Raw genomic sequence first — 12,631 nt, 5'->3', positions numbered from 1 at the left:
GAGGTAGACTATGAGGTTCCCAGCCTGAGCTCTCAGCTTCCTGCTCCGGCCATCATGGCCTCCTATTGTCATGCAGTCAGTACCATTATGGACTCTGGCCCTTTGAAACTCTAAACCAAAATAAACATTCTTCCTGAAGTTGCTTTTGGTCATGGGATTTTTACCACAACAACGGAAAAATAACTAATATGAGGGTGGGGGGGGGGCACGGTAGGATGTGAAATTGTTTAAGAGGAGACGGTTGGGGGCCTCAGGAGCTTGGACTATATCCTGGCTACCCTGGGAAGTTTTGCTAGGGCTCTATCACTATGGAGAAGAACAGTCTGGTCTGCCTTGAATGTTTAAAGATTACTCTGGATAAAGAATGGGTTGCAGTACAATGATCGATGGGTGGTTCAGTAGTCTATTTGAAATATGGGATGCTGGCTGGAAATGAGGATGGAGGGGGGAATGAATATGGCAATGATGATTAAGTTTCGAAGCCGAATATTGAGGGTTGGTAAAACAGGAAACCACTAGAGCCCCAAATAAACATGAGGCTGCAATGACCATAAAAGTAGAAACATAAATACCAGTTACTGGTGTCTGTTGCAACACGCACTGGCCATTCTTTCAATGTTCAGATTCAAACCTATCTTTTCCCTGTTCTTATTTATTTTTTTTATCCATGCAACCCTATCTGAAGTGCAGGTCACAATATCAGTTACAATGTACACTTGCATTATAAAAAAGGATCAGTAGTGTTTTGATGTCCCTAGATGAAATCTATCTTTATAATATGTATTAAAGGCGGATCTCTGTGAGTTCGAGACCAGCCTGGTCTACAGAGCTAGTTCCAGGACAGGCTCCAAAACTACAGAGAAACCCTGTCTCGAAAAACCAAAAAAAAAAAAAAAAAAAAAAAAAAAAAGTTAATCAACCACCTTTTACAGTATAAAAGGGGGAGGAGGACATGTCACTTGATAGAGTTAAGATCTGATCCCCTGAAGGGGTCTCATTCAAAAAGACGGTGAGATGAACACGCTTCTGCACAGATACACACTGAGTGCTTGCTTTTCTCTTTACCTCCTCTACTTCCTGGCTTCAGATGATTCCCTTACATTAGAAACAGCTCAGCTCAGGTGTTTAATTATTGTTTTCTGTTCCTGAAAGACTCGCCCTAATGGCTACTTCTACAGTAAGGAGAAATCAATAGCCTGAGTCAATCACACCAGATGATTTGTCGTCGTGAGACAGAACTTCACCTTCAACAGCGGCCCAGAAGGGGAAAAGCAAAGCATTTATTTTGAAAGATCTCTTAATTTTTCTTCAAACTGATATACCCTCAGAGGGAAATTGTTCACAACTGCAAAATATTATTAAAATATTATTAAATTTAAAAATGTGAATAGATTTCATGAATAATGGTAACATTCCTATGACATAAGCATGACATAAGCTATTTCATTGCTTTGATGGGAGATAAAAGCCATGTGAAAAAAAAAAGTTAAGTAAGTAACCACAAATCCTCCTCAGCCTGACTGAACAGATGGGTTTCTTCTGGAAGCCTCTGGACTCCCTTTTATTGCCCCAATGATTTACTTTAGAAACATTGCTGTTACAAAAAAAAAAAAAAAAAAACAAAAAAAAAACATTCTCTGCCTCTCTGAGATGTCATCTTCTGTACCCAAGAATATCTTTCTTGGGGACCTGGCCCTCATCTTCACCAAAATATAATCATAAAGTAAGAGTTTCTCCTTGCCAGTATCCGAAGGACACAAACTTAGCTCAATGCATACCCTCTGGCAAAACCCAAGGACACATTCCACCTCTTTCACTACTAGTTCACCGGTGCTCGGTCCTTAAACTCCTGCCTTACTTTCAGAACGAATTAGCTCCATCTCTTTATCCTATTACATTTAGTGAAGTCCCACCTGCTTAACTAGGTTGACACCATTTTTCTTACACACATCCACAGTGGAGAAGGAGGATCTACCTTGTGTGGAGACACTGATAGAGCAAGGGCCCCATTACCTCATGACAGACACTATTGAGAGAACTATGGAAGCCACACAGATCTAAGACTCTGAAACTATGAACTCTCATAGTCAAGGACTTCTCTGTGGCCAGGGGCATAGACTTTGAAAGAAAGAGGAGGCTCGTTGTAAATAGTTCCCTCTGGGCAAAGGATAAATGAACAGAAAGGAACATACTTTTAAAGAAAGCTTTCTCGTTCACTTGATGGATACACAGTACAGTCCCAAAGAGCCTGGGCTGATTCATAGAAGGAAAGCGATGACAGAAGCACTGAGTCATGGGTAGGGTCTCACCTCTGGAGGCATAAGAGGCAAATTCTGATTGTGGTTGATGCACAAAACGCAACCGTGAGGTGATTGAAGACACTAGCCTACTTTAATAAGATAACCGTGGCATCAAATGGATAGCGATTTTATTTTAATATTGCACATGCACAATGTACTGTGGTGGTATAGAAGAAACTATTAGAAGCAAAAGAGGAAATCAAGGGACAACAAGGTCAGGAAGATGCAGACAATTAAGACTGTGACTGCATGGTGCTGTCTTTAAAATCCCAGTGGAGAAAACAGAAGCACCCAGGAGGGGTGAGCCTGTGACAATATGCTGCTGCTGTGATTTGAGCATGCTTGGCTCCATTAGGTCTCATGCCAAAGTTCCATGCCCATTCTAAAGTGTGGGACCAAGTAGTCTCTTTAAGGAGGGATTAAAGCCCCAATTTTATGAATTTATTAGCCTATTCAGGCAACAGATTAATTGATTATTGATGGGGGAGTGTCATATATCAATCTGTTGATTTCATTGGTTAAGCAATAAAGAAACTGCTTGGCCCTCATAGGTTAAAACATAGGTGGGAGGAGTAAACAGAACAGAATGCTGGGAGAAAGAAGCTGAGTCAAGGAGTCACCATGATTCTCCCACTCCAGGCAGACACAGGTTAAGATCATTCCTGGTAAGCTAGCTTGTGGGCTAAACAGATTATTAGAAATGGGCTAGTCCAGGTGCGAGAGTTAGCCGAGAAAAGGCTGGAACTAATGGGCCAAGCAGTGTTTAAAAGAATACAGTTTCCGTGTAATTATTTCAGGGCATAAGCTAGCCAAGCAGGCGGACGGGGTGCTGGGGACACAGCCCCGCCGCTCCTTATTACAACAGATTATCTGAAGTATGAATAATTATACAGGCCAGTTTTGCTAAGCAATCTCCCTCCTTACCTCTCACCATGCAACCTGCCCTGTACCACCTCGGTGCTTTGCCAGCAAGGAGGCTATCTTTAGATTCAGTAACTTGCCCTTGGAGTAGAATTAAGGCAAACGAACCCCTGTAACTTACCCAGTCTGTGTTATTATATTGCTAGCAACAGAAACTATAATCAGACAGCTATACTCTCAGATTGGTTCAGCTAGATAATACGAGCTGCACCTAGAAACAACCAAGAGCCTAGGACCATGTAGATGCTGTGTTGTCAAAGGCACTAAGATGGTAGCAGACAGTCTCGGCATCTTCACCTGATCCTCTATGCTGTCAATACATTCATGATCGATAATAACAAGAATAAAAAAAACTACTTCTGAAAAAAACCAGTAACGAGGTTTGGGGATAAGCAGAGAGAACTTCACACTAGACGGATGAGATCCAAGAGAGGGAATCTAGAGCATGTGATGGTACACGTTAGGATGAAGGTCTCAAAAATGCAAGGGGATGCTGAAATTGAGAGTTTATGTGTTCAGAATACAGAGTGATAATGCAATATAAAGCATCTTAAGAAATATTAGTTAGAGGAGAGATTTTCTTTTTAAAAGATAAATTCTAACATAGATAAGGAAAGTAAAACTAAGGAGAGTAGACTGTGAGGAGAGTAGACTGTAAGGAGAGTAGACTGTAAGGAGAGTAGACTGTGAGGAGAGTAGACTGTGAGGAGAGTAGACTGTGAGGAGAGTAGACTGTGAGGAGAGTAGACTGTGAGGAGAGTAGACTGTGAGGAGAGTAGACTGTGAGGAGAGTAGACTGTGAGGAGAGTAGACTGTGAGGAGAGTAGACTGTGAGGAGAGTAGACTGTGAGGAGAGTAGACTGTGAGGAGAGTAGACTGTGAGGAGAGTAGACTGTGAGGAGAGTAGACTGTGAGGAGAGTAGACTGTGAGGAGAGTAGACTGTGAGGAGAGTAGACTGTAAGGAGAGTAGACTATGAGGAGAGTAGACTGTGAGGAGAGTAGACTGTGAGGAGAGTACACTGTGAGGAGAGTACACTGTGAGGAGAGTAGACTGTGAGGAGAGTAGACTGTGAGGAGAGTAGACTGTGAGGAGAGTAGACTGTGAGGAGAGTAGACTGTAAGGAGAGTAGACTGTGAGGAGAGTAGACTGTGAGGAGAGTAGACTGTAAGGAGAGTAGACTGTAAGGAGAGTAGACTGTAAGGCCAAAGAAACGCAGTGGGGACACAAGTGATCTGCAGAGGACACTTCCACCGGGCACTTCTTGACAAACTCAAGGGCGAGATGACCCCTGAGGACCTGCGGAAGCAGCAGGAGGATAGATTTAACAGACATTCACTTTCAATGTTCATATACTTAGTCAAGAACAACATCCAGTCAGGCAGTAGTGTTGCATGTCTTTAATCCCAGCACTCGGAGACAGAGACAAGTGCATCTCTGTGAGTTCGAGGCCAACCTGATCTACAGAGTGAGTTCCAGGGCTGGCTCCATAGCTACTGAGTAACCCCATCTTGAAATAAATAAATAAATAAGTAAATACACAAACAGACAGACAGACAGGTAATAAGCAAGCAAACAAACAAACACCACCATTCAAGCGTTCACCTCCTATCACAGGAATGGAATCCTGGGCTGTCTGAAGGTGCTGCAGTATGATAACGGAGAATATGGACATGTGGACTAAAGGCCCAGAGCAGTAAAAAGTGGAAGCAGCTGTCCATCTCTATCAACCACTACATCTTCACGACGTTCTCGCATGAGGACTTTTCCAAGGCGGGCCTGCGAACTCATTCATTTTTGTCAAGTAGAGGTCTCTTTTCCTTATCTAAATCTTCTCCCTACTCTATAAAGACCTGAGAGTATGAGAAACTGTGTATTTTAAAAGACTAAGGAGGAAAAATGAAGAACTAAGGTACATTAAATTGTGAGTCAACAGAGGGGAAAATTTGAGGCTTTTAACAAAGATGGTAAGAGAAAAGGACATAAATGATGTTATTAATTTGCCATGTTAATATTGAGAACAGGGCATAGACAGATTATGGTCATCTACCTGGGAAATGTGGGTATAGGAGAAGGTAAATAGCGAGATTTCTGAGGAAAGTAAAATATTCAGATTTGGAAACAAGACCTATACTTGCAGAAGAGACAGAGGAGCTACAGAGACATATTTGAGATAAGAATACTAGATTATAATTTAAAAACATAGGAAAATATGAAGTTTAAGGATGGAATTTTTAGAAAGAGAAGTCACTGACAAATTAAAAAAAAAATGATCTTTGAGATTTAAAGCAAAGTTTCCAAGACGACATGGTGTCAAGTGGAATCAGGAGGAAAATGTCAAAAATATCAGTACAGATAAGACTATGAGCTTTCAGACACGAGGACTAAAAATGCTTATGAGGAGAGAACTTCCTGTGTAGCTTTACCGTCTGGTGAGACAGAACCCAAACTGACCTGACAGAGAAGACAGAAAAGGATCGACGTGCGGGGAAAGCCAGGCCTACGTAATTCTAGCACCTGGAGGCGGAAGGAGGAATAGCTGGGGACTGAAGCTAGCCTAGGCTGTGCAGTAAGACTGTATCAACTCACAGCTAGGCGAAGTGCTAAAAAGCAGTGACTGTTGAGTGCTCGTCCTTCCATCAGCCCCCATTCCAAGACTTAGGGAACACTGCGGAAGAGTGGGCAGAGAGAATCTAAGAGCTGGAAGGTGGGAGGCAGTACTGTGGAATGCTGGATATAATGTGGCCACTATACTAATGGACTCAACTCACACGTGGGATTCCCCTCTGTATGCTATGAATATGTTTCATTACCAATGGTTACTGAAGAAGCTGTTTCAGCCAATGGCTTAGTAGAGTCAGGCGGGAACTCCAAACAGAGATATTGAGAGAAAGTAGACAGAGTCGAGGACACGCCATGTAGCTGCCAAAGGAGAAAGACGCCACTGCCAGTCAAAACCTTAACTCTAGGTCAGAGCCTCATGGCAATACAATGATTAATAAAAATGGGTTAATTTAAGATGAAAGAGTTAGCTACAAGTATACCTAACCTATTGGCCAAACAGTGTTGTAATTAATCTAGTTTCTGTGTTATTATTCAGGTCTGGACAACCAGGAAACTAATGAACAGTCTCCGCCTACAAAACTGCATATATGGTTACCGGTGCAAGGTCAAGCAGCAAGGTCATTCAGCATTCCAGCAGACAGCACTAACTGGAATCAGTCGTTTACAGGGGAAAACAGTACCAAAAATGTGGGAGAAGGGTGTAATGGGGAGGAGAGGTCCAGAAAGAATGAGAGTGGAGAACTGGGGGGGGGGGGGTATAATCAAGATGTATATAAGTAAGAAGCTGTCAAAGAATAAATGAAAGCTATGCCAAAAACTGTTTTTCAAAAGACCCAGTCTCAAAAACCAAAGAGGCAAGGAAGAACATGGGCCGACTAATCTTTCCGGAATTTTCATTAGGAAGGGAAAGAGAGACATTTGTTTCCTCTTTCACGGATCTTTCCAGTTATTTTGTATAATAGCAGTAAAAGAATTTACAGATACTGTGCAAGTATAAATAATTGATATGTCGCTGCTAAATGGCTTATAAACTGAGTTATTTTCTGCTTAATTCATCTAAAGCTTCCTGGCAAACTCGCGTCACGTTTGATGGATCTCCAACTGTATTACTTCCTGACATGTCAGCTTTATATTTTTCTATTTCCAGAATCTGTCAGGTTGCTAATGATGTATGAAAATCTACTTTCACACCCCAAATGAGTTCATGTTTAAAAGAACTTCATGAGAAACACTTTATTAATATGAAAAGTTATCGTGTAATATATTTGGTTTTATACAATGAAACTGGAACTCCCAGGAGATCACACACATGGGTGCAGAGTCAACACCATAATGCTGACACCATCATGGCCTGAGGAAGAGAATTCAGAGTGGTGCACGCTTTCACATTCCCACCCCCAGAGACGAGAGGCCCCTCTCATTTCTAATAAACTATGAGAGCACACCCAACTTCTCAATGTTCTTTCAACTGAATATCCTGAGTTCGGCAAGAAAACACTTTAGGTCATTTGAGCTAAAGTCATTTTTCTTCTTTCCTTGCTGGCCTTTAAATCAAATTATATTAGAAGTCTACTCTTTATTGATGCTGTTCTCTCTGCCTCTACTAAGTCCTGGATTTTCAGTTTCCAGTTGTTTTGGAACATACTACATTATCAGAAGTAAATATTAAACTCTGGGGAGTGAAAGATACAGAAATTAATACACAAATGTGGCATCCCTCTAAGCATCGTGCGTTCTTCATCTAAGGAGGATGGAGAGAATACACCATTTCTTCTGCCTTCTCTAGGATCTTGTTCTGATTATGTGCACTTTAGCAGCACTGGAGGAATGCAAAGAGAAGAGCTAGAATGTGCACAGAGAGTATGTGCCCTCAGGAGCTGTCACTTGACAAACTCCGATGATCAATACAATATAAATCTCTTCTTTTGATACTTGAATTTGTGGGTGACCATTTGACGTCATTCTGACATAATATGTTTAGGTTTATTTCTTTAAGGTTTTATTGGGTCGTTTGACATGTATAAGTTGAGATGCATACATCTCTTAGCTAGTTCCAAGGCCTGAATCCACATTGAATGTTTAATAAAGTATCAAGTAGAAAATAAGTAAGTTTCATTACGATGGTAACATCTTAGGATGAAAAGGTTAAGACCATGTACATGGGAGCACAAAAGAGAACTATGGATGGGTATGTTTATTAGCTTGATTCCAGGAGCTTTTCATGGTGTACACACACACATACAAAACATCAACTTCTGCATGTTAAGAACACATAATTTTACATCAATGGATTCTCAAAAAGAGCTGCTAATTTTTTTTTTTTTGCCAATGTGTCAAAAAACCTTTATTCCTTTGTACAGCCTCATGCTTTCTTGCCAGCTGCCTTTGAAGAAGGTACTTTCTGGGCTAGGGTCTTCTGACCCTTCTGACCTTTAGCGGGAGGTACTGCCTTCTGGCATGAAGCCTTCTGGCCTGCAGCCTTCTTGGCGGGTCCTGTCGTCTTCTTGGGTGGAACTTTACCCTTAGCAGCAACTGCTGCAGCAGGCGCCTTTTTGGGAGAGGCTTTCAGGATAGCTGCTCTCTGTAGTTTCTTGACTTCAGTCTTGATGATTCTGTTCCTCATTTTCTTTGCCTTCATGACTTTGAAACAATCAAAATCTGTCATCTTGGCTTTACTTTCCCTGGCATCAATCTTCTTGGCCCATCTTGTGGTTGCCCATTTCGTATTGATATCGGCCTTCTCCCAAGCTTTTCGTACATACTTCTGTCGGACACTGTGTGGGAACTTGAGGATGAAGTCAGCGAGCTGCATGCATTTGAAAGGCATGGCCTGTCTCCTCACCCGAGTGCAGGGTCCATCCACCAGAGCCCGGTTCTGATCAATAACATCGACAATCGCGACCAGCTTTCCAGCATGAGGCCCAAATGAGACGCAGGCCACCAGGCCAACCTCCACGAAGCAACGGAACACCATGTCGGGGACAGCTGCTAATTTTTTAAAAAAATTTCATCCTGAAGGAATTTCAGCGAAGAGACGTCAGTTCAAAAACAGAAACTGACTTGTTTTATAGGCTGCTGAGGTGCAGCCGGCACAGCTCTTTCTACACGGCAAATATGAAGTATGGAAGATCGCACACATTATTTCAAGCCAACAAATGCCTTGTTACAGTGTGCCTAGGGTAGTTAATAAGTTGTTGAAAATAATGAGATTGCTACCAAGAATAGACGCTATAAACAGTGTCTTTGAAAGGATAGGGTTGCAATATCTTTCTGGCATTTATGTGTGAATATTATTACCTCTTTCGAGCTCTGAAAATCAATTACTGGATTTATTACCATCATTTGTAAGGCAAGATTTGCTTTTCTTAGATTCCTTATAAGCACTGATTCGTTTGGAAAAAAGTATGGAAATAATTATAAATTCATATGAAGTATAAAAATAGTATCGTCGCACGCTTTTCATCCATCCCCCTCAATGGTTATATTTTGCATAATTTTACTACAATATAAAAGCCATAAAATTGGCATGTTAAAGTATGTGTTCTAGTTCTCTACCACTTTATCATATGTGTTGTTTCACTGACCACCACAATCAAGATCCAATCTATTATTTCACCATGAAAATGTTATTTATACCCTCCTTATGACCGCAGACAAACCCACTCCACCCTGCTACCACTATCCCTAACCCCAATAGCTACTAATCTATTCTCTACCGCCAGAATGCATTGTTAATAAACACTTACATGCTTGACATATTAACCTTTGAGACTGCTTTTGAATTCCTGTGGCACTTGAGATACACCTAAATGTGGGCATTAGTCATCCATTAGTGTTTATAGCTGAATAGTAGCCAAGAATGGATGTAAGGCCATTCATTTTTCTGAGACACACAGGTGGACCCTGTAATCAACTAGCTAACAGAAATAATGTATAGTTACTTAATGTCATGTGTGTGTGTGTATGTATGTGTGTATGTGTGTTCTTAAGATGAAGAAACTTATCAACTTAACTTAGGAATTAATATTCATCTAATATTCATATTAGTAGCCTTTAAATAAATATTTTATTTCCTACCACAATGCCAATTCCAGTCCATTACCCACACCACATATGGGGAGGTTGGCAAGGCAAGCCTACTTTAGCAAGAAGGAAATAAGCATCTCATTGGAGTGATATCAAGGCTCCAAATTACCATAATAAGATGATACAATGAAGTCACAATGCAAAAACTTTAAACTACAAAAATAAATAATAGACTCTGCCAGAACAGTTTGCGGGTTAGAGAATTCAAAACACTATTCCCAAGACAGTTTCAGTGAGGGTAGTATGGAAGCCACTTCTCTAAGAGGAAGTGATAAAGATATTAAAGAATTCCAGATAACAGGCATGTTCAGGTTCTGCTGCATTTAGGCAGACCCTAACCCAGCTAAACTTTCCAGCAAAGATAACCAGTTTGGTAAATGCTATGAAGAAATGTACAGAAAATTAGAAAATCGGCCTACTCCACATAAAAATAAACTTCCTGGGCATGAATCCAAGAAAACCCACTCTGAATATAATAAAGATAGTTGCAAACATTTTCTACTTGTGAAGAGAAATGTAATTGCTTGATGTGTGGGAAGACCTCTTCCATTCAGCTCCACAGAGTGAGTGGATTCAATGGGGGATGAAGGCCCAGAATGGACAAACGAGTCATAGGTAAGACACCAGAACCATGGCTTCACCGCTATCAGACGGGTGCAGAGAGCAGGCAGCTGTGCTTTGAGACTGCCAAATAGCATTCCTCGAACAGGTTCTTGAATCAAACCAAGGAATTTCAGCAGTTAGACTGATGTGAACAGCCTAAAAGCTACATAAAGCACCTCTAAGTTTTAAAGATGTGAAAAGTCATCGTTGTATGAACGTCAACTCAAAGATTGCTGAGACTCAGCTGCATCCTGTTTCTATCAGTCAGTTCCGAGCAGTGCTTTGGCCATGGAGTGCTTGGTGTTTTCCTCAAGCACTCTGACACCACTCTCGTCAAGGTCAACACAGCAATGACTAAGAGTATGGAAGCAGGCCCTTGCCAAACCGCAGCAACTATCAGGGGAAACCCCAGCACTCAGCAGCAGTATCGCTATTACCCAGTGATTGACACACTTGGCTAGTCAGTGATGCATGGCCCTGTGCAGATGCAGACAAGAGCTTAACACAAAGAAATTCTCAGCAATGAGGGGCTGGAAACCACAGCTGAAAGATCTCTGTACTCAGTAGGAGACGGGATTCACATATAGATTCATGAAGAATCTGGTTCTTCAGTTGCCTTCCATTCTGGTATTTTAAATGAAACATTATCTCGGCCATTCTTTTACATTTATATCCTGAAATTCAAATCAATTCTTGTCATTACACAGTTAGGGACTTTGGTGGGACTAACTGCCTCTTCCCTTGTTCTCTCAGGTGTCAGCTCTGTTCTTGTCCAGGAACAGGTCCTACACCAAGTCTTCCCAGCATGCATAGGCCATACTGCAAGGCTGGGGAAGCTGCATGTTTTCTGTAAGGCTGCCACGGTGACCTTTCCTTAAGCCCCAACCCTAACCATACTTCCTGTCATGGTCTCTCTATCAGACTCATAGATAGTGAAGAAGCAGCAAGAAGTACGGCTTGTCACAAGGTTACTCAGTTAACAGCCTTGGCCTCAACTTCTACACAGACCATGGCTTTTTCATCTAGAGGAAAACCATCCATTAGGCTGTGATTTTTTTCCCCTGAGTTAGACTCAACTTTCAAGACTTTAGCTAAGATAGTTTTGCCAGAGTTCTAAATCTGAGCAAGGTGACCCCCCCTGAAATACGGTCTAGATGAAAAGAAGATGTTTATTTCTAACATAAAAACCAGTTTATATTTAGATGACAAAAATTTATTGGTAAAGGTTTATCAGTTTGTCATCACTGAACAGATCTGATCATGACAAAGTCTTAGCTTGAAGAAGTATAGATTTCAAATTTCAAATTAAAAAGAAAACAATTTGATGCTGCGCATGCTGACACATGCCTGTTATCCCAGCACTCAGGAAGGAGACAGGAGGCGTCTAAAGCCAGCTCTGACACAGCAAGCGTCATGTCAGCAGAAGCTCTTAGGACCCTATCTGAAAAGAAAATTAAAAAAAAAAAAAAACAAGAAGAAGAAAGAAAATCAAGAAATCTATCACACTAACAGTTAATTAAGAATGACCTACCCCTGGACCCAGCAATACTACTCTTGGGAATATACCCAAGAGATGCCCTAGCATACAACAAAAGTATTTGCTCAACTATGTTGATAGCAGCATTGTTTGTAATAGCCAGAACCTGAAAACAACCTAGATGCCCTTCAATGGAAGAATGGGTGAAGAAAGTATGGAATATATACATATTAGAGTACTACTCAGCAGTAAAAAACAATAACTTCTTGAATTTTGCATACAAATGGACAAAAAATAGAAAACACTATCCTGAGTGAGGTAAGCCAGACCCAAAAAGAGGAGCATGGGATGTTCTCACTCATTGGTTTCTAGCCATAATAAAGGACATTGAGCCTATAATTCGTGATCCTAGAGAAGCTAAATAAGAAGGAGAACCCAAAGACAAACACATAGGCATCCTCCTGAATATTAACCTTCATCAGGAGATGAAAGGAGACTGAGACAGAGACCCACACTGGAGCACCGGACTGAAATCTCAAGGTCCAAATCAGGAGCAGAAGGAGAGAGAGCACGAGCAAGGAACTCAGGACTGCAAGGGGTGCACCCACACACTGAGACAATGGGGATGTTCTATCGGAAACTCACCAAGGCCAGCTGGCCCGGGTCTGAAAAAGCCTGGG

The 12,631-nt window shown here is 41.4% G+C and overlaps 2 protein-coding genes across 2 annotated transcripts in view; both read right to left on the bottom strand.

Moving 5' to 3' along the window:
* The window catches only part of Camk4 (calcium/calmodulin dependent protein kinase IV), a 236,193-nt gene that overhangs the window by 184,474 nt on the left and 39,088 nt on the right, over positions 1-12,631 (bottom strand). The window lies entirely within an intron of this gene.
* On the bottom strand, positions 8,148-8,759 carry LOC121445162 (60S ribosomal protein L14-like). The gene has a single exon (XM_041647160.1). The coding sequence runs from the start codon at positions 8,757-8,759 to the stop codon at positions 8,148-8,150; it is 612 nt and encodes a 203-aa protein (XP_041503094.1).

Source organism: Microtus oregoni, unplaced genomic scaffold (assembly GCF_018167655.1).
Source record: "Microtus oregoni isolate MIOR12 unplaced genomic scaffold, Mior012 000161F_ref0000079, whole genome shotgun sequence".
NCBI lineage: Eukaryota > Metazoa > Chordata > Mammalia > Rodentia > Cricetidae > Microtus > Microtus oregoni.
The sequence above is the reverse complement of the archived record's forward strand: the minus strand, read 5'-3'. Positions and strand labels throughout refer to the sequence as shown.

Excerpts from the sequence above, each read along its gene's own strand:
- LOC121445162 (XM_041647160.1), bottom strand. The coding sequence starts at position 8,759 with ATGGTGTTCCGTTGCTTCGTGGAGGTTGGCCTGGTGGCCTGCGTCTCA.